At 43.2% G+C, this 27,524-nt stretch overlaps 1 protein-coding gene across 3 annotated transcripts in view; it reads left to right on the top strand.

Moving 5' to 3' along the window:
* Positions 1 to 27,524, top strand: part of COL4A6 (collagen type IV alpha 6 chain) — a 319,377-nt gene continuing 291,853 nt past the window's right edge. For 2 of the 3 annotated variants that reach the window (XM_047765001.1, XM_047764998.1), the window contains exons 1-2: positions 143 to 402; positions 597 to 648. In XM_047765001.1, the coding sequence (XP_047620957.1) occupies positions 392 to 402; positions 597 to 648 (63 nt within the window). In that variant the 5' untranslated portion in view covers positions 143 to 391. Of the gene's footprint in view, positions 88 to 142; positions 403 to 596; positions 649 to 27,524 lie in introns of those variants that run through there. The other variant, XM_047764999.1, reaches the window with a different exon arrangement.

Raw genomic sequence — 27,524 nt, 5'->3', positions numbered from 1 at the left:
GTGGGCCTGTGCATGAAGCTGTGGAGATGCGTGGGAATGTTCTGGGCAGAGGTGCCTGAAAGTGAGAAAGACGACCGGCAGCCCAAGGTAGGGGGGATGATTGACAGCAGACAGCCCCGCCCCCTTCCCCTCCATTCCTTCCTCTCCTAGTGCATGGAACTATCTTTTGAGTGCGGCAAGTTGTAGCGGGCACCGCTGACCGTGTTTCCCTTTGGGGCACCTTTTTATCTAGAAGCTGAGTTTAGTTTCTTCCGAATTGAGCCACTTCGCCCCCCTACCCCATCCTCCTGAATAAGGAAACAGCCTCCAAGCATCAGCGGAGCCCAGATGAGCCGGGGCCGCGGAGCCGCTTAGCAGTCTCCCGGGACCCAGCTCCGGAGGAGCCGCAAGCATGCACCCTGGGTGAGCTGTTGCTGCCCCGAGCTCCCTTCCTCTTTCCTACTCTGGGCTGCTTTGCCGCACCGGGACTATACTTGCACTTCTGTCATTGCAGAGAAAGTGGGGGCAGGCAGCAACAAGGGGTCGGGGGTCTGTGGACAGACGCAGGACCCTGTAGCCTAGAAAGCCCATGTTATTCACCCTCCCTCCCGTTGCAGGTTGTGGCTGCTCCTGGCTACGTTGTGCCTGACCGAGGAACTGGCAGGAGCGGTGAGTCTCTTCTCCAGACCCCTTTCCTTCCTGCCTTGACCCCCTCCCCATGCCTCCACTTGTGTTTATGTTAAAGGATTACAGAGGGTTGCACTATGAAAAGTTCATGTCACGCTCATTTCTACTGGGAGTTTATGGGGTTCTTAGAGAGGAATGGCATAGTGTCAGGCTAATGCCTTTGGGACTCAGGCATCTTTCTGTCCCAAAACTTCGTAAGGGAAAAGAAAGTAGAAGACCCAAGAAGCAGGCATTTCTGAGCCTCTCTCCAGAGGACTTAAGATGATTGACATCTGATGCCTTTCTCTGCATCGATCTCCAAGGCAGAAGAAATGTAATTTTCCCTGGTCTGCAAGAGCATCAGTGGGTACATGAGTTTGAAATTTAGGAGATCACAAGGAGTAGGACTTGAAAGTGCCGCGAATGTTACAGAAGTTAAACTTAAGTATTTCTTATGAGTCCTTTGACGGCACCAAATGACATCTGGGTTCTTTAACTACCTGAACTGTGCTGATAACCACTAGCTGATGTTCAGAGTCTGCCTGAGGTTTCCTTTTACTGGTTTTTTTGTGTCGTCAGAAAGTTAAATGTTAAAGTGATCAGAAGAGAAGAAAAAATTCTAAAAGTTAACATTTCATAGGCTGTTTAGCTATCATCCATCAAATCAGCTAGACAATGCAGGCAAAGGAATTTCTGTAGCCCTTTGGTCAAGAAAAATTTAATGCAGCCCAGAAAGTAGAGCGAGCCCTCCCATGAAATTACTAGGATGAATTACCAGAGGTGGAGTAAACCAAAAAATCAGAGATGCTGCAGTTTTCCAGACTCACTAGCAACTTATGCAGGCAGAAATAAAGGTAACTCTTGAGTTCAAATATGAAGTTGTCCAACTATTGAATACTGTTTCACTGGTCTATTAAAAACAACCTCTTAATTGTGAGAGCCATTCATGTTATGTGTGACAAACACGTTTATATATATATGACAGATAAATATATATTCCAAATATTTACCTTATGGGTTTTGCCAATTTTAACTGATTGGCTCTATTTTTAATACTTTAAATATTTTAAAACACCGTTTAGAGATCCATACTTAATTCAACCCAGTAAAATTACCTAATAATTTTATGGGAAAAATGGATTACTTTGTCCTGGTATATGTCTTTAAGAAAATATCAGAATGAAGTGAAAATACTTCTCTTAATGAAAAGAGGATGATGCCAGAAACCTTGTTTTAACATTGTGTGACCCCTTAAATCAGAACATCAGCTTTTATGTCAGCAAATTCTAGGCTTCATAAGCAGAAGTAGGGATCTGGTTTCTGCACACTTCTCTTAACTGATTCCTCCAGCTGACACGTTTAGTTATGTGAAACCTTGAGGCTCAATACTACATTTATTGAAAATGCCAGCTTTTGATTAGTGAACAATTTGTCCGGGAATCTTGCCCCTTGTAAACATGTCATGCTTGGGCAGAATACCCTGCAGCAAAACCTTTATTTCAGCCTCTGGCTGATCGTATTCAGTGTACTTTTGGGAAAAGCTCTAACAAATCATTCTGTGTAACTGGAGACTTCCCAAAGAGGGCATGCTATCAGGCGATATCCTTAAAAATCCCTAGAAGGATGTTGCCATCATGTCTTAGGAGTATCGAAGCATGTATCCAAAATCAAGCACTGCTTTGGTGTGTGGATTTTAGACTCTGTCCCATTGTTTTACAGTGTCACCTACCATGTCACCATGACTGACCCTGTTTTACAATGTCACCTACTAAGTCACTGTGACTGACCCTGATTAGACTAAAATTGACCCTGAGATACACTGACAATATTTTTTCCCTTAAGTTCATACTTGTTTCTTTACCTGTTATTTAACTTCTATATAATAACTTCGATATTGTGAAGCTAATTTTTAATTTTTAGAAAAATGACAAAGTGAAAGAGGAGAGTAACAGGGTAAGTTCTCAGAAGATGAATTTCTGAAGGGAAGGGTTTTTTTTTTTTTTTTTGGTACTCTTTGTGCTGAGTTCTCATCTACATTGACTGTTTCTCATCTTTTACTCTTAATTCCAGTTTGTCTTTTGGGTTTGTAAGGTTTTTCATCTTTCAAATGGTTCTAAACATTTGAATATTCTGTACCTTTTTGACTTACATTAATGAAAAATAGCTTATAAGTAGATCGAGAGGAACTGCGTTGTGCTTCACTATAAGAAAGTCTCTTCAGAGTTTCCGTAGTGGCGCAGTGGTTAACGAATCTGACTATCAACCATGAGGTTGCGGGTTCGATCCCTGGCCTCGCTCAGTGGGTTGAGGATCTGGTGTTGCCATGAGCTGTGGTGTAGGTCGCAGACGCGGCTTGGATCCCGAGTTGCTGTGTCTCTGGTGTAGGCCAGTGGCTATGATTGGAGCCCTAGCCTGGGAACCTCCATATGCTGCGGGTGTGGCCCTAAAAAAAAGGACAAGAAGGCAAAAAAATAAAGTCTCTTCACTGTGAGAATTACGTTGCAGATGATGGAATATTGGTGAATGTTTAAGATAGAGTTATTTGGGTTCTTTGAGTTCCTTCTTTGTCAGAGTTTATAAAGCAGTGCTTTTGAAGGAATGGAAAGCTAAATGTTAAAACCAAGGCTTAAATAATGAATTGTCATTCAATTTCTTTTAGAAGAGTGCTGATCTTCCTTTATGTGAAATATTTGCACAGTTTATCTGGCTGTGATAGAACCTCTTCTTTCAAAATATCCATAATCACTTTAGGTTATTGAGGACCTAAGGCACAGCACACAAAGATTTATTTAAACGTAGTCTCTAACTCTGTAGGAATTTACTTTCTCAGACAGTGGAGCTCATTTTGTTCCTTAAAGGATAAATTATTATCTGCATCATGTTAGAGAAGAGACTAGAAAGATGCATATCTCCCCATCAGCCAACATGTTTAGGAGTTAAAAGGTGTCCCAGATTAGTCAGGGTCCTTATGTTTATGTTTGTCCTTATGTCCCAAATCTGCTTTCACAAAAGGCTGTGATAGAACCAAGCATATTTAAAAGTCAAAGCCCGTGAAGAGAGTTATTTGAGTGAGGAAGGGGCAAAGGGGAGAAAACACCTGTCTGTTATCAACTCTGCATAGAGAACAGGTAAAGTGCCTAAAGCCATTTTCAAATCAAGGTCTGATGGTAATACAAACTTCTTAAAGCTGTGACTCGCTCAGGTTGGTCCTCCTTGACAAGGTGATTTTCAGTAATAATCACAGTCCTCAAAGTATGGATAGAGTGTTAAGGTTTTTCAGAAATGGAGAAAATCCCTTCCTAGTCTAAGGATCAAGAGAAGTATATTTGGGAGTTCCCGTTGTGGCGCAGTGGTTAATGAAGCCGACTAGGAAAGATGCATATCTCCCCACTGCGCCACGATGGGTTCGATCCCTGGCCTTGCTCAGCAGGTTAAGGATTCGGCGTTGCCGTGAGCTGCGTAGGTTGCAGACGTGGCTCAGATCCCACGTTGTTGTGTCTCTGGTGTAGGCCGGTGGCTACAGCTCTGATTAGATCCCTAGCCTGGGAACCTCCATATGCCATGGGAGTGGCCCTAGCAAAGGCGAAAAGACAAAAAAAAAAAAAAAGAGAGAGAAGTATATTTGCCTTGTTTGGGGCTGTCTCTAGAAATTCTTTCTTTTTCTTTTTTAAAACAACTTTATTGAGATATAGTTTACATACCAACATTCACCTATTTTATGTATATAATTCAATGATTTTTAGTAACTTTACCAAGTTATACAACCATCACTATGTCCAGTTTTAAAACATTTTCATCACCCCAATAAGATCTTTCATATCTGTTTAGGTAATCCCTATTCTGACCCCCAAGCCCAAGCAGACATGAATCTACTTTTCTACCTCTATAGATTTGTCTTTTCTGGACATTTCACATAAATAGAACCATATAATATATAATCTTCTGCATTTGACATCTTTCACTTAGCATAATATTTTTGAAATGCATTCATGTTGATGCATGTGTCAGTATTTTACTCTTTTTTTCTTAGTATTGGTATTGGTTTTTTAGTGTTAGTATTCCATTATGGATAAATCCCATATTATTTATTCACTCACCAATTAATGGACATCTGGGCTCTTTCCACTTTTGGCTTTTATGAACAATAATGCTATGAACATTAACATACAAATCTATGGACATTTATTTCTATTGAGTGGATGGAATTGCTAGGTTGTATGAAAACTTTTTATTTCACCTTTTAAGAAACTGTAAAACTGCTTTCCAGAGTGACTGTACCATCTCACATTTCCATCAGCAGTGTATGAACAGTTCCAGTTTCACTACATCCTGGCCAACACTTGGTATTGTCGGTCATTTTGACTATAGCCATCCTGGTGGCTGTAAAGTGGTGTCTCATTGTGGTTTTGATTTGCATTTCCCTAATGACGAATCATGTTAAGTAGCTTTTCAAGTGCTTATTAGCCGTTTGTATCTCTTCTTTGGAGAAATGTCTATTCAAATCTTCTGCCCATTTAAAAATGTGATTGTTTTATTATTCGGTTGTAAGAGTTTTTTGTATATCCTTGTATATTTTGGATATGAGTCTTTTAACATGTGTACAATTGGCAAATATTTGCTCCCAGTCTGTGACTTTTCATTTTCTTAATGTGAATTCTTAAAGAAGTCTTCTGCTTTGCCTGTTAGCAAATATCCTATATCAGCTAGCTATGAATAATTGGTATATGTGTGTGTGTGTGTGTGTGTGTGTGTGTGTGTGTGTGTGTGTGTATGGACATAGAATATATATGTTGGGATGACTGGAGATATCTATGTATGAGTACATCAATTGAACAATCAAATGACTGCATAAGTAGGTAACACAATAGATGATAGTGTAGTTACATTATTGACAAGTCAAAAGAACCATTTTCAGATAGGAGTGGAAGGGAAAATAGATATTTAATGTGCTACTAAAGAAGATAGGTATATTACTATACCACAAATTTGTATTGTTATATATATTTTGTCTTTTTGCCTTTTATGGGGCCGCTTCCCACGGTATATGGAGGTTCCCAGGCTAGGGGTCGAATCGGAGCTGTAGCCACTGGCCTACGCCAGAGCCACAGCAACACGGGATCCGAGCCGCGTCTGCGACCTACACCACAGCTCACCGCAACACCGGATCCTTAACCCACTGAGCAAGGCCAGGGATCGAACCCACAACCTCATGGTTCCTAGTTGGCTTCGTTAACCACTGCGCCACGACAGGAACTCCCTCTTGTTATATATTGTGATGATCGTATTTCAACATAATTGGTTTCTATTGTAATCCCATGTATTTTATCGAATACATTTAAAAATATTACTCTGAAAGGGAGTCTCTAGGCTTCACTAGACTGCCAGAGTAATCTGTGGCACTGAAAAAGAACCCCTGTAGTTGTGAAGTTGGTTTTTACAATAAACAAATCATCCCTGTCTAAGGCATCTTCAGGTGTGAGGGCCTTTGTATCGGCTACAAGTTCCAACAATCTTTTAGATTCTAGGCATATTGTGGAGTCTCCAGTAAATATACCTCTGTGTTCTCTAAGACCTTAGTCAAGCCAGATCACAGGAACAAAGTATGCCGTTCCTTATTACTTCATTAATAGAATAATGAAACAAATATGTTGACATTAATTATCAGTACATATTGGTTTTTGCTTGCTTCAATTATATGTATAATTCCATAATTTCACCACTATGTTTAAAGTATAGAGTTGTCTTATCCTGTGTAAACAAGACATACACATATACAAAGAACGTATTAGGAATGCACCATGCTCTATTATTATTATTTATTTTATATTTTAGGCTGCACCTGTGGCAGGTGGAAGTTCCCAAGCAAGGGATCAAACCTACGCCACAGCAGCGACCCCAGCTGCTGCAGTGACAATGCTGAATGCTTAACCTGCTACACCACAAGGGAAATCCAGCACCATGATGTATTATTAAACTACCAAGTCCAGAATTCCCATTGTGGCTCAGCAGAAATGAATCTGATTAGGATCCATGAGGACATGGGTTCGATCCCTGGTCTCCCTCAGTGGGTTAAGTATCCTGTGTTGCCGTGAGAGACACAGCTCAGACCCTGCGTTGCTGTGGCTGTGGCTGTGATATAGGCCGGTGGCTACAGCTCCAATTCAACCCCTAACCTGGGAACCTCCATGATACCGTTGGTGCAGCCCCAAAAAGACAAAAAAAAAAAAAAACTATCAAGTCCTTTTAAGCTGAGTAAATGTCTCAATGAGGCACGTCCTCTAGCTTGTTTTGAAATCTAACTAAATATAAATAAAATACCTGATAAGCATGCCCAAGGGGAATGAAAATTGGCTAAGAAGAATTACCCATTCTCTTACCTTCTGTAATTTACCCCCTCCTAGGTTTTTTTCTTCTACAAACAATAATGACGTTTCCTCCATTACATAAACAAATACAATTTTTAAAACCAGTGGCTTCATTTTCCTCTGTTGGTCTAACCCCCTCAATCACATTACCACCAAATTCTTGCTCATTGTCTACTCTTCTTCAATGACCATGTACCCTTAAGCCTATTACAGTCCAGAATGAGGCTATTCCACCAAAATTGCCCCCTTTCAAGTTACTAATGGGTACCTAACTGCAAAGCCCAATGGTTTCATTGCAGTGCCCATGTCTGACGTCATTTACTGCAGTGTTTGACATTTTCCAATCATTTTGAACCTACCTTTCCTGCTTTGTCTTCCAAGACACGGTGCCTCATTGTTTCTCCTAACACTTCTCTGATAATTTTTTTCATTCCACATTTATTTATGGAGCAGCCACTGTATTCTAAATGGCACACCCAGCCCTGGTGACATTGCGGTGAACTGGTCAGGCTTGATCTTTGCTGTCATGGAGCTTACAGTCTTCATCACTCCCTGCTCATAAAATGGTGGGTTTGCAGAGTTCCCATCATGGCGCAGTGGAAACGAATCCGAGTAGGAACTGTGAGGTTGGGGGTTCGATCCCTGGCCTCGCTCAGTGATTTAAGGGTCTGGCGTTGCTGTGAGCTGTGGTGTAGGTCACAGATATGGCTCGGATCCTGCGTTGCTGTGGTTGTGACATAAGCCAGGGGCTGCAGCTCTGATTAGACCTCTAGCCTGGAAACCTCCATATGCCACGGGTGCGGCCCTAAAAAGACGAAAAAAAAAAAATGGTGAGTTTGCTCAGCATCTTATCCTTAGCCTTCTTTTTGCCTCAGCAGCTCTAACTATGCCTCCTATACTTCGATGACTATCAAATTTATATTCCCAGCCCAGATGTCCCTTTTCAACTCCAAGCGTTCATTTCCGATTATCTGCTAAGCTCTTGCACTGATATCTTAATTTGTTGGCACATAAAAGCACTTAAAAGGTGCCTAGAGCTTAGTATAAGGCACTCAACCAATACCAGCTGTTATTATGTTGTGTTGCCCCAAAACACAGTGTATTTGAAAATGAAAAGGAGTTTCTAGTCCTTACCAAGACACTCCCACTACTCTTTTTTATCTTTGCTAAATGTCGTCACCATCTACCCAGTTTCAAGCTAGAAACTGTAGAATCAGGCACGAGCTCTCATTTATCCTCATCTTCACCATTTCAATTAGTTTTATCAAAAATCTGCAGAATCTAGTTTTCTATTCAAAGTCTAATAGTTCTAAATCTCCTCATCATATGTAAATAACCTCTTAACTAGTTTTTCTACCTCCTGACTCCATTCTAATCTCTACACTGCCACCAGAGTTATTTCACTAACAACAGATCCAAGTATGTTATCTCCTGATTTAAAAATTTGGTTGGTTTCTTGTTTCTTCCAGGATTAAAATACATGCTCCTTGGCTCGACACTTTGAAGGGCCTTCATTATCAGACCCCAGCTACCTTTCCAGCCTCCTGTTTGAGTGGTTTTTTTCCTGCCACCTCTCCTTCTCAAACACATTATGTACATTACACTTCATTCATACTGAACTTCTCTCCATCCCCAAAACAGTTTATATTCTTTCACATTTCTTTGCTTCTGCATATGCTGTTCCCTCTATCCAGAATGTCTTTCTCCATCATTTATACCTTCTCTACTTAGTAAGATCCTACTCAGTCTTTCGGTTTTTTTTTTTTTTTTTTTTTTTAGGGCTGCCCTCACGGCATTCGAAGGATCCCAGGCTAGGGGTCAAATCAAAGCTGTGGTTGCTGGCCTACACCACAGCCACATCACTGGCAGATCTGAGCCACATCTGTGACCTACATACACCACAGCTCACGGCAACGCTGGATCCTTAACCCACTAAGCGAGGCCAGGACTCGAACCTGCAACCTCATCGTTCCTAGTTGGATTCGTTTCCGCTGCACTATGACGGGAACTCCCTACTCAGTCCTTAATACCTGGAATAAATGTCATTTTTCTCTATGAAATAGCCTCAGACCTCTTCAGAAACAAATTATTCTTCCTTCTTCTAGTAGTGCTTCCAAGGTTCTTTGGGCCCCTTTGGTGGCCCTCACCACGTAGTTGTGAACTTCCTATGCTTATGTGTCATGTTGCCCTCTTGAAACTCAGAATGTCCAGGATACTGCCAAGCATATAGGAACTGATCAATAACAGATCTATTCCAGGAGTTCCTGTCATGGTGCAGTGGTTAACGAATCTGACTAGGAACCATGAGGTTGCAGGTTCAGTCCCTGGCCTTGCTCAATGGGTTAAGGATGCAGCATTGCTGTGAGCTGTGGTGTAGGTGGACGTGGCTCGGATCTGGCATTGCAGTGACTGTGGTGTAGGCCGGCGGCTATAGCTCCGATTGGACCCCTAGCCTGGGAATCTCCATATGCTGTGGGAGTGGCCCTAGAAAAGGCAAATAGAAAAAAACCCACAAAAACAAAAAACAGACCTGTTCCTAATGGCCTGTAACAACTGCCTTTTCCTGTCTATCTAAGGAATTACAAATGTTAACTCTAAACAGTTGCTTCGGTGGAAAATTAACCACCTTTTTCAATGGGATAATGTTGAAGAGAAAGGACTCTGAAATCAGACTTATGTTTGAATGCGCCCTCTGCCCTCTGCGTGACTTAGGGCAACTCGTTTTACCTTGCTGAGACTCACTTTTCTCCTCAATAAAAAAAAGGGGGGGGGGCAGGTAATAACACATTCCTCCTGAGAGTGTTGAGTGATAAGGAGAGATAACATATGTGCAGGTACCATTCACCAGATAGTTGCTAAATCCCCACTCTATCACCTCCCCAAGTATGCGCTACTTCGTTGAATGCTGAGCGAAAATTTAAAAGTGTTTCCCAATTTTGACGACTGATAGATGACAAGATGAGGAAAAGGGTGATGTCAGAGAAGACCCTCATTTGTAGATTGTGTGTCGAGAAGAATGACCTTGTATGTCTTGCGTGTCTTTTTCTTTTTTTTTTTTTTGCCTTTTCTAGGGCCGCTTCCATGGCATATGGAGGTTCCCAGGCTAGGGGTCTCATCGGAGCTGTAGTCTTGGCCTATACCAGAGCCAGAGCAACAAGGGATCCGAACCGTGTCTGTGACCTGCACCACAGCTCACGGCAATGCCACAGCTCACGGCAATGCTGGATCCTTAACCCACTGAGCAAGGCCAGGGACTGAACCTGCAACCTCATGGTTCCTAGTCGGATTCGTTAACCACTGCGCCATGACTTGCGTGTCTTTAATAATGACATGTAACGACTAGTGCTTTATGTTTGACAAAGCACTTTCTGAGCATTATTTTATTAGCTGCTCAAGACTACCCTGTGAAATATACAGGGCTAATATTTTCAGCTCAAAGAGATTAATTGATTTATCCAAGATGACAAATTCAGCAAATAGTAGAATTTGGGTGAAAACCCATCCTATTGTGCTGTCTCTCTATTTCATGCATTTTTATCATCTCTTATCTGGACTCCTACAACAGGCCTGACTGTTCTGGTTTCACTCTGCCTCTGCCTCCCACCCCCTCTCCTAATATCTATCCTCTCTGCCAACAAAGGGCCTGTTCTAAAACTCAAATGCAATCATGCCACTCCAAGGCCCCCTATACCCATCATCATCTGGCCCTGCCTACCCATCCAACCCCATCTCCTTTATTTTTCTCATACCTAGGTGTAGACCACAGTATACTTTTGATGTTGGCTCAACATGCCATGTACAATCACTCTTCCTGCTTTTCCTTTGATTGAAACACCCTTCTTTTATCATTCTCTGCCTTCCTCCTGTCTGTGAATATTTTTCTGAAGTCATCCCTTCTTTCCTTCTTTTTTTTTTCCTTTTCTGTTGTCCATGGCATGTGGGCATGCGGAAGGTCCAGGGCCAGGGATTGAACCCACACCACCACAAAGACCCAAGCCTTTGCAGTGACAATGTGAGGTTCTTAACCTGCTGTGTCGCAAGAGAACTCCCATCCCTTCTTTCTATCTTTCTGTCTCTCCCTCTGTTTTTTCCTCCTTTCTTTCCTTCAAGGAATATTTATTATAGTGTCTTATATGCACCAAACACTATGGCCGTCCTGCTTATTTGAAGGACCATGGCAAGTACTAAGCCAGTGAGGCTGGAGCAAGGGGAGGATGAAGGGGAGGGAGGGAGGCAGAGCACTGTGTAAGGTGAGGCTGGAAGAACAGGAAAGGCCCAGACATGTCCTGTATTCTTATTGGCTCCTGACTCCTTAGAGCATTTACCTAATGCCTGTGCTAAGAGTGTCCTTCTCTGAGTAGACTGTAATAGGCATTATAGTTATTGCTGGCCATCTATTCTGTGTCCAGCACTGGCAAATACTTTATGCATGGAAGGCTCACTCCTGTGGCACATACCTACCCCTTCCAGATTTATAAAATTTAGGTAAACCTTGACATCTTTTCTCAAGCTTTTTTTTGTGTGTGGTGGGAGGGGTTCCATGTTTTAAGTCTAAGATCTATGTCCTGATTTTTTTCCCCTTTATGCATTATAATGTGATTGAAAAATAAAGAGCCCCCAGTGGGTTAAGGATCCAGCATTGCCGTGAGATGTAGGTTGCAGACGCGGCTCGGATCCTGTGTTGCTGTGGCTGTGGTGCAGGCTGGCGGCTACAGCTCCGATTAGACCCCTAGCCTGGAAACCTCCATATGCTGTGGGAGCGGCCCTAGAAAAGGCAAAAAGACAAAAAATAAAAATAAAAAATAAAGAGCCCCAAGGAATTCTCTGGTGGTCTCGTGGTTGACGCAGCACTTTCACCTCTGCGGCTCAGGTTCAATCCCTGGTCTGGGAACTGAGATTTCACATCAGGCCACTGCAAGCCAGGACCAAAAAAAAAAAAAAAAAAAAAAAAAGAAAGAAAGAAAAAAGAAAAAGTAAAAGAAAAAAGAAAGCTCCATATTGGAAGTCAGATGTTCCTCGGATCAGATACACACTCCATCATTAACTATATGGCTTTACGACAAATCACTAAATATATTATTAGCTATAAAGTTATTAGTATTGTTGTTACTCTTCTCCCACCACTCACGTGACTGCCTCTGTACTAAGAATGGGTGGTGAACCCATGTGCAGGGCCGGGAGAATCTAAGAGAAAATTGTTTAATTATGTGTCGAATTTGTACTTCAGGCTACCTAAAGGTAGAAAAAAAGTTCGAATTGCTGTACTTGTTCCAGTTTCCCCAAAGCCACTTCTGCCTGTGCAGCCCTACCTTTGTGACCTCCTGTGGAGAGCAGGGTACTAAATAAAATTATGTCTGAAGATGCTTCAGGCATCTTTGAAGTCCCAGTTCCCCTTAGTCTAACAACAGCAGGGCTAGTTGGCCGTTCTCTCTCCATCGTGTTGCTTTTACTGAGGGGGTTTGGTGCCCTTCAGTGGAAAGTTCCCTGGCCCTAAAGCTCTAACAGCATTTACCTTGGAGAGACCAAGCTTTCCCAGAAATATCTGGGACTTCTGGCCAAGAGGCTGAATTAGTCCTTTGGGAGATATTTTCTCTGGGGGAGGGAATGAAAGTTAAGTGGTATTTCTCCTTTGCCCTGTAAAGTTTTAAGTGACCATTTTTTTTCCTTACCCAGAGAGAAGAGGGTTGGCAGAGAAAATCTAAAATGCCTAGAATCCAAATTCTGTTTGAGAATGTAGCAGTCACTTGCAGATGGAGATCAACTTGAGATTTATAAGATTTATAAATCTTGGCCCTAAGATTAAGTTGCACAAATATTATCAGCATCTAACATGCAACTAGATAGCCAGGGCATGCTCATAGACGGGATTGTTGGTGTTGATGTTGATAATGAAGAAGGAAAAGAATTATTAGAGCACTTCTCAAAATGTACCATGGACTCTTCTCCCCGCCCCCTCCCCCACGAAATCCCATATGACCCCCAACATAAACACCAGACCTACCACAAGGGATTGGTCAATAAGGCAGAATTCTTAACATTTAATTATTTATAAAGTCAGTAAGAGGGAAGAGACTGAAAAAAAACACATAAAGTCTGAAATAGAGAGCTAGGGCAAGTCAAGCTCCAGTTCACTTCTGTGTGGAGGAAATTCTGATGTACCCCAGTAAGTCGTGGCTTTTTGCTTAGTAGTGTGTCTTGCCATCTCAGGATACTCTTCAATTAAACAGACATAGCAGGAAAACAATCCATATTTCCAGGTCTACATACACTACTCTCTCTCTCTCTCTCTCTCTCTCTCTCTCTCCTCTCCCTTTCATTCTTCCTCTCTCTTTCGCAGGTACACACACATAAATACACATGGTTAACTTGGCAGCACACATTAACACCATCAGTGGTGGTTTCTGATGGGTGAATGTTTGGTATGTAACCCATTTGAATGGTGCATGCTGTGTTCTATTACAGTCAAAATCGTGTAAAATATCATTTTTAACTGAAATTAAAATCAGATTTTGGGGGATTGTTGGAAGACCTCCGCCGTTTAAAAACACCGGATTAGGCGTTCCCTTCGTGGCTCAGTAGTTAATGAATCTGACTAGCATCCACGTGGACGCAGGTTCGATCCCTGGCCTTGCTCAGTGGATTAAAGATCCGAGTTGCTGTGAGCTGCGGTGTAGGTTGCAGACGTGGCTTGGAGTCCCGAGTTGCTGTGGTTGTGGTGCGGGCCAGCAGCTGTAGCTCTGATTGGACCCCGAGCCTGGGAACTTCCATATGCCGTGGGTGCAGCCTTAAAAAGCAAAAATTAGAATAGAATAAAATAGACTAGAATAGGTACAATAAAATAAAATGTAGTCCTATTAAATAGCAGAGAGACAGACTCATTAGAGCATGAGCAAAAGCATGAAGGAGGTATCAGTGTGCAGCGTCTTTGAGGAAATTAGAAAAAAGCAGACTTCCTGTAAGGATAACTTGATCCCCTTGCTGTACAGTGGGAAAATAAAAATAAATAAATAAATAAATATTACCATTAAAAAAAAAAAAAAAAGACTTCCTGCCACACCTCACGCCTTGGTATTTCAGCTCCCACTTGCCGCCTCAGTCAAGGTTTTGCAGTGAACCCTATGAACAGTCATACACTGCACCCCTCGCAAGAATGAAGATGGTTGAACGGAGGACAGTGAGAAGAGCTACCTGGCTAAAGCACATGAGTAGAGGGACAGTTGCAGCATGGTTAGGCTGTGGAGGTCTTTCTTAAAAGCCAAGCAGAGAGAAGCATTTGGCTATAAAGCCCTGTACGGATTGCTATTTGAGGGAAATACTGACAGGATCAATGGATCTTTTGCACACTCTCCTCATGTCAGACAAATAAATACACATTGCAGGAGTCTGCTATTTTGCTCTTTATCGATTTATTTTCATTTTTCTTGTAAAGACTAACGCTGGAGCTTTAACCACAGCTTTTGCCTTTACTTTCTTTCCTTCTATATCGTAAATCACTGCTTTTTATTTTTTTTATGTTATTCATTTTTTCTTTTGGGCTGCACCCGTGGCATATGGAAGTTCCGAGGGTAGAAGTCGAATCAGCACTACAGCTGCCGGACTACACCACAGCCGCAGCAATGTGGGATCTGAGACTTCAGTCACTACTCTTATCCTTCCCCTGTTCAAGAAGTTGTAATATCACTCAGATGCCTACTCCATTACAACTTCATATTTCTCCACCCATCCGTGAATCTCTCCCTACTGGCAAATCGAAGGCGCGATGGTCAAGTTTAAAGAGACCTATATTGGAGTTCCCGTCTTGGCGCAGTGGTTAACGAATCCGACTGGGAACCATGAGGTGGTGGGTTCGATCCCTGGCGTTGCTAGTGGGCTAAGGATCCAGCGTTGCCGTGAGCTGTGGTGTAGGCTGCAGACACGGCTCAGATCCCGCGTTGCTGTGGCTGTGGTGTAGGCTGGTGGCTACAGCTCCGATTGGACCCCTAGTCTGGGAACCTCCATATGCCGCAGGAGCGGCGGCCATGGAAAAGGCAAAAAGACAAAAATAAATAAATAAGTAATAAAGAGACCCATAGCTTTCTGTGAATTAATGTCCAGCACCTGTTTTGAGCCCTCAGCCTGAGCTCACCAGTCTTGAAGCGCTGAGAGTAGCTTGAGGCTCCCACTCTCCCTAATGGCTGTGATGGCAAAGGTGCCGAGAGATGGCTGCTTGCTTGGCCATGCATGTCCAGTTTGTACTTGTCCTGTCAACATATAAATTAGGGAGGGAAAGACGGTTCTGACATAAAACATTGTGCTTTAGAGCCAAGGTGATGGCAGTTCCTTTGTTTATTTTGAGGTATCTCCTTCTGCATTTCCTTTTTTTTTTTTTTTTTTTGTCTTTTCAGGGCCACACCCGTGGCATATGGAAGTTCCCAGGCTAGGGGTCCAGTTGGAGCTACAGTGCCAGCCTACACCACAGCCACAGCAACCCGGGATCTAAGCCACTTCTGCGACCTACACCCCAGCTCATGGCAACGCCAGATCCTTAACCCACTGAGTGAGGCCAGGGATCGAACCTGCATCCTCCTGGGTGCTAGTCAGATTCATTTCCAATGCACAACAACGTGAACTCCTTTTTTTAAAAATCTTTTTCACTCATTTATTCTTTAGCTCTTTGTATTCTGGCTTTCTCGCCAATCAGTTCACTCAGATTCAGTTCATAAAGGTCACTTCCTAGTCACCAGCTTCCATTGCTTCTTCTCAGTCCCTATCCTAAATGAACTACCAAGAGCATCTTACTCTTTTTTTTTTTTGTCTTTTTGCCTTTTCTGGGGCCACTCCCGAGGCATATGGTGGTTCCCAGGCTAGGGGTCCAATCGGAGCTGTAGCCGCCAGCCTACGCCAGAGCCACAGCCAACGTGGGATCCGAGCCGCATCTGCAACCTACACCACAGCTCACAGCAACGCTGGATCCTTAACCCACTGAGCAAAGCCAGGGATCGAACCCGCAACCTCATGGTTCCTAGTCAGATTCGTTCACCACTGAGCCACGACGGGAACTCCACTAGCATCTTACTCGACTCCCTTCTTCTACTTCTTTCTCTTCCCTTGGCTTCTGCCCTCTGATATTCTTCAGTCTCCTTTGAAAAATACACTCCTTACCTCATATGGTGCTGAGGGTTAGCTATAATGTTTATGAAGTGCCTGATTGTGTTGAATGTGCTCCATAAATTGTAGCTATTTAAGTAACTACACTGTGGCTATTATGGGCAGTTCATGCTCACTCCCCAGCCCCCTATTTAAGGTGCTGCGAATGGACAGAGGCATGCCAAGAAGACAGCCAGCAATTACTGCCTCGGCTTCCTGCAGTGCTGTTCATTAGCCTAGTAGTGGCCCTGTACCTATTAATAGTTCTGGGTAGGGCAGGATCAGTGATCCTAAGAGTCTTTAGGAGAAAATAACTTAGGTGAAGTCGACTTCAGCCTTACCTTACATAGGGAGAGAGTTTAAAATCTCATCCACAAAGTTTGTAACCCTTTTGTAACCCTTTTCTTAGCCTGATCACCTTTAAGAACCTCAGAGAGTAAAAAGGCAGTTCTCCTTTCCTTGTTTGTTCCGGTTTTTTGTTTGTTTGTTTGTTTGCACACTTTGCTACTAAGGAGACAGCCAAGTGGAGGTGCCAACTCTGTTACGAAGGACACCTGCTGGCTTCATACGGGCCTAGGGCCAGTTATCCTGGACAGGCCATTGAAGAGACATATGACTTTCAGTCACTATTTACTTGGAAGAGAATGAGAGGAAGGATTTATATCACGTTACCAGTCCCCTGAGTCTGCCCTGTCCTGAGCTGTCCTCTTTATTTTTCTCGTCCTCTATTAGCTGCCAGTGACAGTGACATACTTTTGCTCATATGCATAGCAGAACCTTATAATATTTGCAGGCACAAGCCTCTCAGAAGCCCCAAAGCCCTTTCTAAGCTCATCAGCTGAGAGAAAAGCAGCCAAGCTACCTTGGCCCTCTGTTAGGTAAGTGCTTGACCTCGTAAGTGCCATCCCTTAAGTCAGGATAGGATAGGTTATATTGCTGTAGCAAACGACTCCCAACATCTCTGTGGCTGAACATAACATAACAAAGATGTATTTTTGGTTTACACTGCATGTCCTTCATGGGTCATCTGAGGGACATTATGTGGTCCTCAACCTAGGACCCAGATGGAACAACCACCTTTTGGAACACTCCTGATTGTGGTGGCACAGGGAAAGAGAGCTCTAGAGGTATCACACTGTACTGGTAGTGAAATCTTTTGTCTGTATGGGACCCACGTTAACTTTTTCATATACCGTTGGGCAGCCTTGATTATAAGACCAATCGGAAGCCAGGAAGAGCAATCCCACCCTGTGTTCTGAAGATGGACCAGCTGGAAATATTCAGTCACACTGTTACGTAATGTTCCCTGTCAAAAGACATCCTTGACATCCTTGGTCTCTCTAGCCCTGTCCCTTTCCCTGGACCTACTGCTAAATCGCCTACCCTTCAGCTTCACTCATTCTTGTTTACTTGCTTCTGCAAAACCCAAGCGCCTTGTTGTCAGTTTGGCAATGATTGTGCATACTGTCAGCTGTGTTGTTTAATGCAAGGGTTTTTTCCCCCCTCTTAATTTGAAGCCCTTCTGCCTCTGGTGTTCCTGCAGTTGTATGCTGCTGTGATATACAGAGGTGTTAACTCGGCCTAGTTTTATTTCAATAAAATGCTCCCTTTTGAACTCTTCCTCACCTCCTGCTGTTTACAGTTACACGTAACAGAAGAGCTCTAATTCTGTGATCCTCTGACCATAAAGATGGGATTAAATGACATGCCCAAGGGTGTGTGGTTAGTTGGTGTTAGAGAAGCCTGAACTAGAACTCAGGTTTTGTGACTCAGAGTCTGTTTTCTTTTTATTACACCAGACCCTATTATAAAGAAGGTTATATAACTGGCAGCTCTGTAATTTACTACCAGAGGTGACTGGTAACAACAGAATCTAGTCTTTAATCTTGAACAGAAGGAATTTTCCATTTAAATGTCTCCTTTTGAGTATGTTGATGAATTCCATGTCATAAAATCAGATTCCTGGGATTCCGAGGCCAATAAGTTTGCTTTTTTTTCTTGAAGCAAACAAACAACTGGCCCTGAATGAATCAATGACATGATTCTAACTATCTGGAAGACTCAAACAAATAAGGACTTTCACCTTATCTCAATCTAGAATAAGGCATTATACGTACTGTGTTCTTGCATTTTTTTTTTTATTTTTTGCTTTTTTTAGGGCTGCACCTGTGGCATGTGGAGGTTCCCAGGCTAGGGGTCTAATCAGAGCTATAGCCGCCGGCCTACACCACAGCCACAGCAACTCAGGAGCTGAGCTGCATGTGCGACCTACACCACAGCTCATGGCAAAGCCGGATCTTCAACCCACTAAGCAAGGCCAGGGATCGAACCTGCATCCTCATGGATACTAGTCCATGAGGAACTAGCCACAGTGGGAACTCCCCATGCAGGTTTGTTTCTTGCTAGTATTTACAGTGTGAGATGTTCAAGGTTTAAAATTACAAATGGTACCAACAGCCAAGTGAAAGCATTGCTGCACAAGATGTGACCTGTCTCAGTTTGAAGTTAGTTTTTATGTGAACTGCTGTGGGCTTTTCTCAGGTATAGTTTACTAAAAAGCTCTTCAATGGCGCTTCTTGTGCTAACCAAATTTATTATTGATAATGGCTTAAGAAAAGGCCCTAGCCAATGAGACTATCACTAAAAATCACAGACAATAAAGGAAGCATCTCTAATACAAAAACAAGTCCTAACACGTAGGCATAGAATCTTTCTTAAGAAATAAATGAAAATGATATGCGTTGTCCCAAGTAATGCAAGCAGGTAACACAAACCTCTGCCCAGGCTTAACAGAGGAATACACCATTAAGTTTTTATACACATACAGTAATATAAATTGTAGGTTAGGAAGAAGGAACTTTTTTAAACAGGGCCACATAGAACCCATTAGGACAGTATTCTGAATTGTTCCAATACTTGCCTTCTGTCATCAGGTGATTACTCTTCTGACACTAAAGCTCAGCACTATTGTCGCATACAGAAGCACAAGTCGAGATATCTGAGGACACTGGCCACTGGTGCAAAGTCAAAGCCAATTTACATATGTCTGTGATGATCGAACATTTTCCACGATATTTTCTCACAGAGGGGAGTTCTCGTCGTGGCTCAGTGGTTAACAAATCCAACTAGGAACCATGAGGTTGTGGGTTCGATCCCTGGCCTCGCTCAGTGGGTTGAGGATCTGGCATTGTTGTGAGCTGTGGAATAGGTCGCAGACATGGCTCGGATCTGGCATTGTTGTGGCTGTGGTGTAGGCCAGCGGCTACAGCTCCGATTGGACCCCTAGCCTGGGAACCTCCATATGCCGCAGGAGTGGCCCCAGAAAAGGCAAAAAGACAAAAAAAAAATTTTCTCACAGAGTCCTTTGCCATACTCATTAGCTACCAGGTCAATTTTTTTCCCCTCATGGAAATTTCATACATGAACAAAGCATAGGGAACAGTGTCATGTGACCTCATGTTCTTATCATCCAGCTTCAACAGTTATCAATTCATAGCCAATCTGCTATGAGATCTTTATGAGGCTTACCAGAATCATTTGCATTTCCTGGCTATGAACTGTTTTTAAGGCCTTTTCACTTTCTATGGCAACTGTGTATAAATATATAAATATAAGAAAAGAGAATATTTTCACACCAGTAGAAAATAGTATTCAAAATATGCATGTCAGGAGTTCCTGTCGTGGTTCAGTGGTTAATGAATCTGACTAGGAATCATGAGGTTGTGGGTTCGATCCCTGGCCTTGCTCAGTGGGTTAAGGATCCAGCGTTGCTGTGAGCTGTGGTGTAGGTTGCAGATGCGGCTTGGATCCCACGTTGGCTGTGGCTCTGGCGTAGGCTGGCGGCTACAGCTCCAATTCGACACCTAGCCTGGGAACCTCCATATGCCAAGGGAGCCGCCCTAGAAAAGGCAAAAAGACACACACACACACAAAAAAAAATATGCATGTCACTGGAATAACTCAACTGCAGATGTTATCAACCAATTCGCTAAGAAATTCTTAGAGTCAAGAGAGCCAACATCCTTCTATTAAGATCTATCTATTATATCAAATCACTTAAAAGCTAGAAAAATATCATAGCTTCTCATATTATGGTCTATCAACCTTTGGGTGTCGGATGTATTATTGGGGATTTACAACTTAAGTTTAAGAAACAGTCTTCCAATAGTAAACTGGTAATAATCCTTCTGGGTACTCTTGTACACGTGTTGAATTCTTTTACCAATGCTTATATTTTAAAATGGCAATGTAGGGGTTCCCGTCGTAGCTCAGTGGTTGACAAACACAACTAGCATCCATGAGGACGTGGGTTCAGTCCCTGGCCTCGCTCAATGGGTTAAAGGATCCGGCGATGCTGTGAGCTGTGGTGTAGGTTGCAGATGCAGCTCCGAATCGACTCCTAGCCTGGGAATCTCCATATGCCACGGGAGTAGCCCTAAAAGTGACAAAAAGACTAGAAGAATAAATAAAATAAAATAAAATAAAATAAAATAAAATGGCAGTGTATTATCAAAAGGCATTTTTGATAAAATAAATTTCACTTTCTTATATCGGTGTTGCTCAAATAAATCTATGTACCCATTCTAGAATTCCTTAGAGTTCTGAAGGATGAGAAATACCACTCTAAGGGAAGAACATAGGAAAATTTGAGTGTTTTATCAAAAAAAGTTGCCATTGAAACAAATAACTAGACCCTGAGGGTTCTATTCATTGTTCCCTCAGTAAGCAAAATGTGGACATTCTGGTGGAAGGAAAAAAAAAAAAAAACTTTCCTAAAGAATACAAGGTTGAAAGGTTGGTAATGGAAAAATAACATTGTAAAGGTATATTGAAACTGGATTGCTTAAAACCCTTAGGTGGTGACTGAACAAAATGAAACACAAAGCTGCAAGACAAGAATAGCTGGAGAAACAGTTAAATCTTAACATTTAGCTTCCCTGTTTCTTACTCCATCCCTGAACTTGTGCTAAAAATAGAAGGTGCTAAAAATAGAAACTACCCCTTTCTCTGTAAAACTAGCTGCTTCCTAAGCTGCAGCCAGCCTGCATTTTCTCTGCTCAGTGCTCCCTGCCACTGAGTTGGTTGATAAACCTGCTTGAGATCTCATTGCTCCTGTCTCTGCCTCCTTCTTCCCTCACCGTTTCTAACGAAAACATAATACCTTAAGGAGTCTCCACCTTTATATTTTCTGACAATGTGATACTGTATGTGAGGATGGAAGTGCTGTCTTCTGTAAATGCGGGTTCTGTAAACTTGGGAGGCTCAGTAGGAGAATATTTTGGAAGTTGTTTGCTGCTCTGCAAGTACAGTGTAGGAGCCTGTCTCCAGATCTAGGTAGAATAAATACTATACTGAGTTTTTAATACTAAGTAAAACAACATTCTCTATAGTTGTCTCCATGAATAATAACAACAGTGGAGTTCCCGTCGTGGCGCAGTGGTGAGCGAATCCGACTAGGAACCGTGAGGTTGCGGGTTCGATCCCTGGCCTTGCTCAGTGGGTTAAGGATCCGGCGTTGCCGTGAGCCGTGCTGTAGGTCACAGACGTGGCTCGGATCCTGTGTTGCTGTGGCTGTGGCGTGGGCCTGCGGCTACAGCTCTGATGCAACCCCTAGCCTGGGAACCTCCATATGCTGTGGGTGCAGCCCTAGAAAAGACAAAAAGAAAAAAAAAGAAAACAACAGTGAAGGTTTTAGTCCTTTTCTATCATGGGGAACTAAACATTATTGTAATGTTATGTTTGTGTTGCGTGGAAAAATAATATGCCAGGGGGAGAATTCCCATCCACTGCAATACAGGTTACTTAACAGCCTTGGAGGATTTTCAGCAGGCTTTGGGATGAAAACTTAACTAGTGCTTTCACTTCTCACTCTAAAGCTCTGAAAGGCAGGACCTTAGCTTAAACTATTGTATGTAAATTAATGCCCTCTACAACTCATAATACCAAAACAGTAGCAAGAGGGGATAACAATACCATGTTCCAATCCTTGTACTAAGAATCCTTTACATTTTTATTTCATCCTCACAACAACCCAAAGACTGTAGGGGCTTATGATCTTCCTTCTTTGTTTGTTTGACCTGCTGTTGATATCTGATAAATTACTTTGCTGGAAGTCCCTAGAGCTCATGTTTGTATTTCATAATGCAATTTCTCCATCTTGCAGTGCGTTTGGTCTACTGAAAAAAAAATGCACCACCTAAAAGTTGCGTATTATGTTTTATCTGCTGGCATTTCTGAGGATGCAGGCCCAGGAGGCAGCTTCTCTGATGACTCTGAGGGGCTGCTCTGAAGGGCTAAGGGAGAAGCCAGGCTATTAGCAGTTTTGCCACAAAAACCAGGTGGTAGCTGGGACCTCAAAAGATTACTGTGAATGCAAGAAAACCAGACATCTCAAGTTAATGAATTTAGGGCTTCTCTATGTATGGGAGCATGCAAGCCTCTGGGCTCATTGCAAGCATTCCTTTGATATGCACCTCAGCTATCTGGGGCCAGGCTCCTGTGCTTTCTCACCCCAGTGTCCCCTCAGGGTGCTCCTTCAGGGGTGGCTGCAGTGGCTGAGAGCTTGGCAAGGGGTCGCCCCTTTGTCTCCATCCTGAGTTCCCTCGGGGCTCAGCATCTGGCCCTGGTAGTGGCTGATGAGATGATGCCCACAGCATCCTTTGTTGGCTGATGTGGCAAGGCAGCATTTTTTCATTCACAGTTACTATTGCTATAACACTCATTCTCGTATCACAGTATGAGTACTTAATCAGCATCTAATATTTGCATGCAGTTACCAAAATCGCTTCATGTGTACTGTCTCATTTGATCCTAGGAGGAACACTATGAAATGGGAAAGGAAAATAGTGTACGGGTTATACTCATTTAGGATAAGAAAAAATGGAGTCTCGGTTACCTCTTACTTGCTCAAGATACAAGACTTCTTCCCATCACCTTCTGCTACTATTATATCCAATTTTGACTCCTCTTGAACTGTTGAAAGTGTATTCGTCGTTTTTTATTACTTGAAAGGAAGACAAACTAATCCTGATTTACTCTTTCACTTAGCATGATGGCAGGCATACAACAGGCACTTGATAAATGCCAGTTGATGTGGATTGTTAGATTTTATACTTAAGTGGAGGTAGAGCTAGGAAAATACAATAAATTTTCCATAAGGCTTGCCATTAGTATGTGACTAGTCTTTAAGCTGTGTAATCTTCTAAACCTTCATGGGAACTCCCTGCTACAGAAGGGCCCCAGGTATTTTACCTGCCATGTATCACATACTGTCTAAATTGGACTATTATAGATCCATTCCTTCGGTCACTGATACTCCTAGGCATTATCCTTAATTACCTATATCTCTAGAAAGGACAAGTCATTTACACATTAGTACAAAATATATTTATTTATTTATTTTTGTTGTTGTTGTTGTTGTTGCTATTTCTTGGGCCGCTCCCGCGGCACATGGAGGTTCCCAGGCTAGGGGTCCAATCGGAGCTGCAGCCACCGGCCTACACCAGAGCCACAGCAACGCGGGATCCGAGCCGCGTCTGCAACCTACACCACAGCTCACGGCCACGCCGGATCGCCGGATCCTTAACCCACTGAGCAAGGGCAGGGACCGAACCCGCAACCTCATGGTTCCTAGTCGGATTCGTTAACCACTGCGCCACGACGGGAACTCCCAAAATATATTTATTTTTAATCTTTGCTGAGGATTTGGCCAGGGTAGCTTTGAAGTAAAGGATTACTGCTAGGGAATTTTGAAGGAGTGTATTAACAAATTGTTTATTATCGACTTAACAGAATAACCTGTTTTGGTACTTTTAAGAAAAACTCTGTGCCACTTGAACTGTTGAAAGTGTATTCAGGCCGGAACGATGAGTGATAATAATAACGTGCCACACTCTGTGCCTTAATTACTATTATTATACCCCGTTTCACAGATGAGATCCCTGAGACTTAGAAAAGTCAACTTGCTGAGGGTCACAAGGCAGGCAAGTGACAGAGCTGGGATTTAAACCAAAGTCTTATTAAACCCAAAGCTCCCGTTCTTAACCATTACCCTGCACTACCTCATCAGTGGGAGGAAGGAAAGGGAGAGAAGAAGAATGGATAAGTGGTTGCTAGGAAGATACCAGAGCCAAACATTTACTTAAGAGACTGCAAGTCTGTGGGCACAAGTCCTGTGACAGGTATTTTGGCCTGGATTCCCCCTGGGTAATCCCTTCCCTTTCATTCAGCATTACTGGCTACTTTGCCTTTGCTTGTGCTTATTTGCTTACTCCCTTTGGTCTTCACTGTTGTTTCTCAAGTGGAGCCTGAAACAGTCAGATCTTTTTTTTTTTTTTTGTCTTTTTGCCTTTTCTAGAGCCGCTCCCGCAGCATATGGAGGTTCCCAGGCTAGGGGTCTAATCGGAGCTGTAGCTGCCGGCCTATGCCAGAGCCACAGCCACGCGGGATCCATGTTGCATCTGCAACCTGCACCACAGCTCATGGCAACGCCGGATCCTTAACCCATTGAGCAAGACCAGGGATTGATCCCGCAACCTCATGGTTCCTAGTCAGATTCATTAACCACTGAGCCACGACGGAAACTCCCAGATCTTCTTTATATATATCTTATCTCCAAAGTGCAGCTCAAAGTGTGTTACTCATACATTCTTATGAAAGGCTATTAGGAACAATGAATAATTAATTTTTTTATTTTTTTGTCTTTCTACTTTTCTAGGGCCTCACCCGCGGCATGTAGAGGTTCCCAGGCCAGGGCTCTAATCGGAGCTGTAGCCACCCGCCTGTGCCAGAGCCACAGCAATGCCAGGCCCGAGCTGTGTCTGTGACCTACACCATAGCTCACGGCAATGCCAGATCCTTAACCCACTGAGCGAGGCCAGGGATCAAACCCGCAACCTCATGGTTCCTAGTTGGATTCGTTAACCACTGAGCCATGACAGGAATTCCAGGAACAGTGAATAATTGATAATGAGACTTGCTTTTTGCAACTTAAATAGAATGTTGGATCATTCTTCCAGAGTGAACTTTAAACAACCCATTCTCAAAGGCTGGAATGATGAATAATAATACTACAGTTAGCTTTATACTTGTATGTAGGGCTTTCCTATGTTATCTGAGTTGAGCTACTCACCAGTTAATACACGAGAGGTAAGAATTATACCCGATTTACAGATGAAAAGAACCAAAGCTAACGGATTTTAAGTGATCACCTGGCCAAGAGGTAGAAACGTCATTTCCAGAGAGCCACAACCTGAATTCAGTGGTCTTTCAACAACCCCATGTTATTTGGTTTTCTGTCCATCCTGTGACTTGATACATTCCATCATGCAAGGAGATCTGCTATTTGATTGCACATCTATTCTGTGAACCAAATAAATGGTACAGACATTAAGTCCTAGAGTAGTCGATTGGGGTGGTTGAGGGGAGAGCCCATTTGAGACGAGGAGAATAAGGAAAGTTTCCCTTTAGAGAGTGAATTCGAGGAGTTCCTGTCGTGGCTCAGTGGTTAACGAATCCGACTAGGAACCATGAGGTTGCGGGTTCGGTCCCTGCCCTTGCTCAGTGGGTTAAGGATCCGGCGATCCGGCGTTGCCGTGAGCTGTGGTGTAGGTTGCAGACACGGCTCGGATCCCGAGTTGCTGTGGCTGTGGTGTAGGCCAGTGGCTACAGCTCTGATTAGACCCCTAGCCTGGGAACCTCCATATGCCATGGGAGCGGCCCTAGAAAAAGGCAAAAAGACAAAAAAAAGTGAAATTTGAGTTGCAGGCTGGTTTATTCATTTTCCCCCTCCTTTGATGAATACTGTAGGTGGGGAAAGGATATGTTTCCCTGATTCTAAATTGATGGAGATATCTATGTGTTGATACACAATGGTGAGTGTGGAGGGGAGGTAATGTTTGTAGACCTTTCGAAAAAGCTTGTATACATGACCTGAAGTAGCTGGAAGAAGAGAAATCCTACCTGCCAAGGTCCATTCAAATTGCACTACCTCCACAAAGCATGCTATGACCATTCTGGCCTCCATTAATCTCCCTTTACTCTGAAATCCTCTAATAATTACAGTCTAGACTAGAGGTTACAAACTGGTGACCCATGGTCCAAATCTGGCTCAAAGATGTGTTTTTGTTTTTTCCAGTGCTGCTGTATGCTGGAGGTAGAAGGTTATTGGCTTGCTTGGAGAGGAGGGCCGAATTTTGAGCTCTCGGACTTGCCACAAATCCCTCAAGACCCTCTGTCACCTGCTCTGATGCGGTGAAATAAAACTGTCCTGGGAGAGACAGGTTTCCACAGTTCATGGCTAAGGATGTGTGTGGTTCTTTGAGCAAGATGACCCTCTTCTTCCTCAGCACTGATGGAGGACACGCTTAGGAATGGTCTCAGCGTTAGCATCTCCTGCGTTGGAGAACAACTCGAAAATGGCCCCAAGCTTTATGAGAGATTAGATCACTGCCCCATTATATTTCTTTCTGCCTCAGAGCATTTTCCACTGAAATTGATTAAAGTCTTGTAGTTAACAGGCAGATTGAATATAATCTTTTCCTCCTCAACCTATTAGTCACTGACTACTGAGCATAACTCTGAGAGGTTTGATTAGAGAGTTCCATTAAAAATCGTCGTACACCGCATTTTCCATGTCTCTATGAATTTCCCTTTGCTCTGTGCCGTGGCTGTAGACTTAACCCTCAACCCATGCATTTTGCAACAAATGAGATGAGAAGAGAATGAAACCTTTAATTAGTGTCTTTTGAGGATGCGATGGTTCTGAACAGCTTTGCATAGATGAGAACCTCGAGGCATTATCCACATTGTCCCTGCAAACCCGTCGTAATATTTAACTCCTACATTGCCTTCAGTCTTTGGGAACCTCCAGAGTGCCATCAACCTGGGCTGGGAGAATAACTCTGATTAGACTGTCTAGAAGCGAGGCAAAGCCGCTGCCTCCTATTACAGCAAAGCAGTGAGAACTGCTCGAATGCTGTTAGGAAGCATGGCAAGGTTATCTCTTCTCTTCCTGGTCCTGCGGAATGTGCTGAATCAGCTCAGATGGGCTGGACTGACCTTACCCCTCAGTGTTATAATTAACTGTGTAAGCCTGGCAGTCCATGGCCTCAATTCCATCAAATAGACTCTTTCCTTTCTTTTAAAATGTGTTAAGATTAGGAGTTCCCGTTGTGGCCCAGTGGTTAACGAATCCGACTAGGAACCATGAGGTTGCGGGTTCGGTCCCTGCCCTTGCTCAGTGGGTTGAGGATCCGGCGTTGCCGTGAGCTGTGGTGTAGGTCGCATACGCAGCTCGGATCCCACATGGCTGTGGTTGTGGCGTAGGCCGGCGGCTACAGCTCCGATTCAACCCCTAGCCTGGGAACCTCCATATGCCGCGGGAACAGC

This window comes from Phacochoerus africanus, chromosome X, assembly GCF_016906955.1.
Source record: "Phacochoerus africanus isolate WHEZ1 chromosome X, ROS_Pafr_v1, whole genome shotgun sequence".
NCBI lineage: Eukaryota > Metazoa > Chordata > Mammalia > Artiodactyla > Suidae > Phacochoerus > Phacochoerus africanus.
This window is presented reverse-complemented; position numbering and strand designations above follow the sequence as displayed.